Source organism: Bactrocera latifrons, unplaced genomic scaffold (assembly GCF_001853355.1).
Source record: "Bactrocera latifrons isolate USDA-ARS-PBARC rearing strain unplaced genomic scaffold, ASM185335v1 scaffold_83, whole genome shotgun sequence".
NCBI classification, from domain to species: Eukaryota; Metazoa; Arthropoda; class Insecta; order Diptera; family Tephritidae; genus Bactrocera; species Bactrocera latifrons.
Window position 1 is genome coordinate 609,763 of NW_017537523.1, and position 8,105 is coordinate 617,867.

General features: G+C 34.7%; 1 protein-coding gene across 1 annotated transcript; it reads left to right on the plus strand.

Annotated features, from left to right (window-relative positions):
* Positions 1–797: 797 nt before the first annotated feature.
* On the plus strand, positions 798–4,058 carry LOC108977039 (F-box/LRR-repeat protein 7-like). Its single transcript, XM_018946534.1, has 6 exons — positions 798–962; positions 1,060–1,151; positions 1,223–1,365; positions 1,433–2,073; positions 2,137–2,846; positions 2,902–4,058. Exons 1-6 carry the CDS (start codon positions 947–949, stop codon positions 2,962–2,964), a joined length of 1,665 nt encoding a protein of 554 aa, XP_018802079.1. The 5' UTR covers positions 798–946; the 3' UTR covers positions 2,965–4,058.
* Positions 4,059–8,105: the final 4,047 nt, after the last annotated feature.

Consider the following 8,105-nt stretch of genomic DNA (forward strand, 5'->3'; position numbering starts at 1 on the left):
ATTTCGCTTCAAAGCAAGATTTAAAGGTGAAAATGAAATAAGAAATTAAATAATTAAAATAAATTAGTACTAAACAAGTAAGAAAGTAGCGCATGACAAAGCATGAATATTACAGCCAGTCACTGTATTATATTTACAGGTATTTATTCGTATTAATAAATAAAAGAGAATTTACAAACATTTTAGTTTAAATACAGCATAAGTGAAAAAGAAAGAAAATGTCATATTTTAAGCGCATAACATTTGATGAACAAGCATACATACAGACACATTCAGAAGCAATGTGCAAATACAACAAACACAATGAAAAAAAAACTTAAGGAACAAATTGTATCAAGAAATACATCTAAGTGTGAAAATGGAAAATATGAATAAACAAAAAGTAATAATAATGTATTATTGTTGTTCTTTTATTATTTTTATTTTCAATTTTAGCAGTTCATATTAATAGGAATATTTTTTGTAATATACCCCTGCAAACCAACAAACGGTTAACACACTGGTGAATTACACAGCGCGATAACAGAGATTTCTGTTAGGCTTCTGTGAGTTTTATAAGGCCTAATTCACAATGTTAAACGAAACTTCTGTATACATGTAATCGCTTTCTCACTATCTTACAAAAAGGGTGTATATGTGTTTGTTTCCAAGCCATCTTTATCATTTTATATGACTACCGGTATTTGTGACTTGCGCGGTTTAAATAACTGTCATAACGACAAAACCGAGTACTCGGCAAACTTCGGCACTGCAACAGCATTATTGTGAATGACACTAGTTGAAGAAGCAGAAAAATCTTTAATAATAGAAAATATTTATTTTGTGCGGATGAGTTAATTTTGTTGTGGCCAATTAAGTGAGTAATGTTTTAGGGATATTTAAAAATTTATGCATTTTATAGATTGGAAAGTGTTCAAACTGTTAGTTGTGGATTGAGAAACAGCAGATGGATTTTACAAAGCGTAAGTAAATTTGTTTGGTTGCAATAATTTATACATAACTAACTACATGCAATTGCTTAATAATAAATGCCTACACTTGTGCTTGTTTACTTTGAAGTTAAGTCCAATTACTACTTTCTTGATGATAAAGCATACACAGAAGATGACCTACTCGTATATAATGTCACAGCTTATCAATTGCATGGCAAAGTGAGCTAAATATTACACGCATAATTAGCCAATAGCACGTCGTCACAATTAATTATGCTAACTTCTTGCAGGTCACCGAATTAGAGCTCCGCAAGTACTTCTCGCAATTCGGCGATGTACTCAAAGTGTATTTGCAACGTGATAAATATGCAACAGGCACTGCGGAACCACCGATCGGTGTGGTGCATTTCGCGCACCCGTTGGCGGCAGCTAGGTACGTTGCACTTTTTTTTCGCTTGTATTGATTGATGTTGTACTACAGATTGCTTTCATATTTGCAGGGCGTTGCAACGTTTTTCGCATGAATTGCAAAAGAAGCGGTTCTTTGTGAATGCATGCGAGAGTTGGGAGCAACCGGAAGCTTATAGAGGTGCTGTAGACTTCAACGCACGCATTGCTGCGCTCAATTTAAATGGTGATCTGATCGACTTTTACACAACTATGCGCACCAATATCTTGCAACTGAATGATGAGTGCTTAGAAACCATATGCCTTTATCTGCCATTACGTGATCAAATACGCTTTTCGCGTGTATGTCGGCGTTTTCGTGATATTTTTAAGCACATTTGCAAGTGCACATCAAAAGTTTTCAACATGAATCAATTAATCGGCATGACGTTATGGGATATACGTGAATTTTTTGAAATGGCTGGCGCTAATATCGAAGAATTGTTTGGTGCAGTGCCTTATAATTATCAAGATCGCATAGACTTCATAAGCGAGCTAAGTCCACGTGTGCGACGCGTCGATTTGAATTGCAATAATGTGGAATCGGCTAGTTTATTGCGTTTTTTGGAACGTTTCCATGCAGTCACTTATGTGGAACTGCACAATTTTTCGCTAAACGACAAATCTTTGCTTGCCTTAAGAAAATTGCCCAATTTGCGTGCGCTGATACTCGACCAAAGTTTCGAGCTGACAGGTGTGTATCACTTTAATAGTTTATTAATTTGTATTTATCTAACGAAACTCGTTATACTTGCAGGCAAAAATCTGTGTAAATTATATCAGCTGCACGAGCTTAGTCTTTTCGGTTGTGAAAATCTGCAGACCAGCCATTTCATCGACATCTGCAAGTGTCTATTCAATTTACGTTCCCTAGATATACGCCACTGCAAAATGCTTACATCGCGCGCTTACAGCGAAATGGTGCGCAACTGTCGTCAATTAGAGCAGCTAAAAATATCCTGTGAAAAAGAGGTGAACTACGATTGTGTAGCGCAATTGCACGCACTACGTAAACTTACGGTGCACTCTTTTGGCGCAGTGCGTGAAACGCTATTCATTGCGCTGGCAGCACACAAAACGCAGCAGCTGGAGAAACTCGAGATATCAGCAAGAAATTGCATCACACACGAACGTGCCATTTACCTATCAAGGTTGCAGCAATTGCGCAGCCTAATCTGCCCAAATAATGACAATCTAACCGATGAGTGTCTCTTCGAATTCGCCGAACGCCTAAAATACTTGGCAGAACTTGATATTAAAAATTGTCGCACCGTGACAAACATCGGAGTTTTGGTGTTGTTGCGCCGTTGTCCACAACTCAAACTTGTTAATATTGAGCAATGTGAGGGTATAACGGATGATTTCGTATTCGATGCATGTGATGTGCTGAAGCAGGGTGGACGCGCTTATGCGCAGCCAGTGCTGTTTCGTGTAGCCGGCACCAGTGTGCATGAAATCATTGTGCAGGTAAGCGTTTTCACAGCAATTAAGGGATATTTAAGCATTTATTTTGTACTTGCAGGGCTTACCGCAGCTTGAAGTGGGCCATTTATTACAATTTTCCTTCGTGGAAGAGAGTTCCTAGTGCCCAGCTGGCATGATTGCAAGCATTCAAGCGTATAACCAAAGAATTATGAAGGAAATACGTGTGGTCTAACATGTCAAAAAAAGTAAATAAATCAAATACATATGTATCACGATATTCACGGTAAATGCATTTAAAAGACATTTTAATTAACACATTAAGAAGATTTTACTAATCGCAAATCAAAAAGTTCACGAAACGCACAACGCACATACGACACCGAATACGTTTAGCTACGTAAGCAATCATGTTGACATTTACGTATTTCGATTGTAAACTATTTTGTGTTGTGAATTGTTTGATTTGAAAGAAAAAAAGTAATCAGCAATATTTATTATTTATATTTGACGAACAAATATTTATGTGTATTTCAAATAATTGTATGTGCCACAAAACTATTACATAATGCTTTAAATTCAATTTAAGCGTGTAATGTTAATATTGATATTTTACCTTAGCTGTTCATTATTGAAATGCAAACAAAGTGCTAGAAAATGCTCACAACTTTTAAATAAACATAAAAAAATTCAGAAAGCTATGTGTGCTAATCATAGCCAGTGCATAAATAAAAAAGGAAAAAAATACGATTTAACGAACAAAACTAACCTACAATTTTTGATGCAATTCACAATAATTTTATGTAATAATTTCATCTCCACACACTCCACAAAACGATATTCTGTAACGTTACTTTAAAACTCATATGCAATAACGGTAGCCAGTGAAACTGCATGGTAATGCTCTAAAAGTAAATAATAAATATAAAAATACAACAATAACTATTATGTCAAATTTTCAAACGCAAATTTTGATATTTTCAATAAAAAAATATAAATATATATACATACATACATATACTCGTACCGTCGTAGATATTTGTCGCGTAGGCATAAAATTCGTTTTAGATATTAATAAATTTCTGCATGCGTATTATTCTTATCTATGATATATATAATTATCTACTGTATTTTTTACTAGTCAATAAGTGTTACTGTCTTTTACAATATTTACATTATATTTACCGATATTGTATATTTTTCCGAATTCAAATAAATCGATAAAAACTTTATTGGCAATGAATATGCTCGACTGCACTGCTATTTGTTTTTCTCTATCGAACGATTAGTGCTTAAAAGGTAAGCAAGGTCGTAAAATCAATATTATTCCTAAAACGATTTTTTAGTTCCATTTTGTTGTTGTAATGACATTTAACGTTAAGGTCATGGAGTAAGGCACAAAGACAACAAATTCCTTAACACGGCGGCAAGATCGTTGACAATAGCGGTTCGAAAAACTCTTTCAGAAGGCCACATTCCAACGACACAACCTCCGATTACACCCTGTTGTCTGACGAATTCGCAAGCCAGCTTCGTGAGGTAGGTAGTGTGAGAGAGCTCGAAGACTGCACAGATAGCGATAACCAATATATATGTTATCTCGTGGGTCCAGATAAAAGTCCAACAGCAGACTTAAAAGAAGGAGAACACGTAAACCTCAACCTAACGTTGACCACTTTCCAAATAACCGATATGTGGAAAGTCGGAAGAGTGGTCCCACTACTGAAACCTAGGAAATCCGCTAACAAAGGGGAGGCCTATTGTCAGATAACTCTCCTTTCTCCAGTAGTGAAGATACTTGGGCCTAGCTACTCCCGACCTTCACTCACCACCTGAGCCTAGCAAACCACCAGCATAGCTTCCGAAAAGTGTATAGTACCACCATAGCACTTTGCGTCATAAACGCCCAGATAGTTCGTGGCCTTAACCTGAAACCAGCCCGTGAGAGAACGATTCTCGTAGCGTTGGACGTGTCAAAACCCTTTGACAACGCTTCTGGAGGGCATGGAAAAATCTACGCTTGCTTGATGACTGAAAACGTTATCCGGGTTTAACAGGGGTTTTGCAAAGCGGTGTCCTTTGCCCGTTATTGTTTACCTTCCACATCTCGAAACTTCCGCTAGCACCAGAGGGAATTTCTATCGCCTCCTACACTGATGATTGCCCGATAATGATGTCGGGAAATGGAAGCGATGGCATGTGATCAAACGTAAATCGACTATCTCCCCGATCTATCTTTCTTCCTTTACCTTACACTTTACTTTAATATTTCAGTCGATGGCGTTAAGATTCCGATTGCCAATAACATTAAAATTTTAGGAGTGACTTTCGACAGTCTGTATTTCTTCCGTTATTATCACCCAAGTACAGAGCTGCAACAAAATCCTCAACCCACTAGCCGGCAGCACTTCGGAGTACGAGAGGATGCCGAGTGTTAATGAGCATAATGAATTCCTCTCTAAGCTATTTCAGCTGTGATGCTTTCGCAGAAATCATCATCATCTAGGAATATCAAGAGGCCATTCCTCAACTACGTTGACGACGTCAAACAATGCGCCGACCAGACTGCGGACGCTACTTACCTCCGACAAGCACCTACCGCCATTCACAGTGGTGTCATTGACAGCTTCGCCGACTTCCTCTCATTGAATTGTATACTATCACCACCCATTGCAGACGAAGAGACGAGATTGACTTCTTTCTGTATACTGTAGCATATTAAACTCTGACTTATCTCGAATAGACTCTGACATATGCTCAGCGTGCAATGAGTCGCCGCATGACATTAGCCACCTCTTTGTATGCCCTACTAACCCTACACAGCTGACTTACTTCTCCCTTTGGTGCGAACCCGTCGAAACAGCACGTCGATGACAACTTTTCTAATCCCTACCATCCTTAAGGGGATTAGGTACCCGTTACAATAACAATAACATAAATTCTTTCCAAATCTTCTGCAAATAACTCATCCAATAAAAAAGTTGTCCATACAAGCACATAATTAAACATAGTGGCAAACCAAATACAGGGTTTGTGCGGGAAGATGGGATTGATTTTTTTCTGCCGCGACTATATTTCGGAGTGTGCGAGCACAGTCTGAGTTCAGTAAAGGGCGCTCCTATCTAACAAAGGAGCGACTGGTTAATTGTCTCTGAGCACCTGGAGAGTCAGGACAAACACTTTCGGGGAGCGTTTTTCTGTGAGTGATGCAAGCCGAAAATGCAGCGTTGGTTACAGCAAAGGTACGCGAATAAATTCTGTGTGAAACTCGGTAAATCTGCGACCGAGACGTTTGATATGATCAAGCAAGCTTACCCAGATGTTGCTCCTCACCCAAAAAAGGGAAAAATGAGCAAAATAAAAGTGTAAGCTGAGTGAGCTCATTGTGTTTTTGACATTAAACGCATCGCCCACGATGAATTTGTTCTTCCTGTACACACTGTCAATGCCAAGGGTCAATCGGGTCCGACATGACATCGCAACCGATTGGAAGTTGCACCACGACGACGCCAAGGCTCACACCGCCTTTCTTCTGAACAGTTACCTTACCAAGGTCGGCATGCCAACGATTAGTTCAATAAATTGTTTTTAAATCGACTCAGTCCTTTTACTTTTCGGACAAACCCTGTTCATCGTATAAAAAACTGAATCCAAAATATTCTTGTTTTTCACTTTTTATTTTATTTCATACTTATTAATTTTATTTTCATAATTTTAATGCATAAATTTAGTTCGCTATTACATTTTTTTTCTTGTATCTTCATTCATTATTTATTTAATTTTTTTTTTTAATAAATTGGTTTTTGCTTTTGTTTTTGTAATGTAAAGTAATTTATAACAAGCAATTTGTTTTGTTTTGTATTTTCATACTTTGCYTATATCATGCTTTCGTACACCTGTGTCTACTTATACTTGTAAACTGCCGTTGACTGTAGTGTTGTTGTATGCTCTATGTAAATTTAATGCCTCTTAAAATGTTTGCATTTAAATTTGTATATTATTTTATTTGTTTTTTGCTTTATAATTTATAATTACTATGCGCTTCAAAATTTCACGTGTCTGCTTTAATTACATTTGCAATTGTTTATCAATTAATTTTTTCAAATAATTTTTATTAATTTTTTAAATTAATTTGTATTATTTTTGCAATCAATTTTAATTAATTTTTATTTTTTTCAATTAATTTTTTATTAAATTTTGTTTAGTTTTCTGCTTTATTTTAATTACTCGCTAACCAAATGCTCAATATATTTAATTAATTAATTAATTGTAAAACTACGATTGCTATTAGACTTATAATGCTTTTATTAAGTTGCTCTTCCATGCACTTTTATTTAAATAACTTTTTTTTACTTTCAATTGCGTTTTTTAATATTAAATTTTTTTGTTTTATTTTGGTAAATTAAATTTAGCTTTTATTTGTTTAAACTAAACCATTTCACTTGCTAGTGTCTTTATTGGAAATATTTCATATATGCTAATATATGCGTATATTTGTATATAATCGTATATACATATAATAGTTTGTTTGTAACTTTACCTAATTATATGCCAATGAAATTGCTTATGTTGCTTTGCCTGGCAAACCAATTGGAAAAAAAATATTATTATTATATTTAAGCAGCAAACTATAAAAAATATTTTTTGTTTTTTGCAAAACATAATTTATTATAAATACAAGTTTCTGCTAATTATTTCAATTTTAATTTGCTTGCATTTCGTAAAAGCTTAAAACTTGTGAAATGAAATGAAGGTTTAAAAGGCTAAATACATACACTTGTGTTGCATTGCTTGGCTTAAGGTTCATACAAAATGTTTTTTTTTTTTTTGTATTTTGTTTTCATAATTTTTTATAAATTTTGCATTTGCACTTTATTTATTTTTTTACTTAATGCGCTGCTTTATTTGGTAACACATTTTAAAGAATGCGCATTATATGCTACAGCTGTACATGCTTTAGCGTAATTGCAAATATTTGTTATCGTTCAATTATTTATTTTTTATATTTATTTATTTTTTATTTATTTATATTTTATTTATTTATTTCTTTTTTTTTATATTTAATCTCACACACTAATATGTCTACGCATTACTTTGTATTATAATTTTGCTTTATTAATTACTTTTTGCTTTACCACTACTAACCCTTCGACTTAATATATTTTTGTTGTTGTTTTAATTAATTTATTACTTTTTTCTCCTTCGTGCGTTTACAATTTTATTACAATACAAAAATTATAAATGAAAATAATTAAATTAATTTAAACTTAACTGCCGTAAAATATAGACAAAAATGAAAAAAAA

What these genes read in the sequence shown, in the direction of transcription:
- LOC108977039 (XM_018946534.1), top strand. An exon ending in CCAAAGTTTCGAGCTGACAG is followed by an intron (nt 2,074 to 2,136) that starts GTGTGTATCACT and finishes TTATACTTGCAG; the next exon opens with GCAAAAATCTGTGTAAATTA. An exon ending in TGCATGAAATCATTGTGCAG is followed by an intron (nt 2,847 to 2,901) that starts GTAAGCGTTTTC and finishes TTGTACTTGCAG; the next exon opens with GGCTTACCGCAGCTTGAAGT.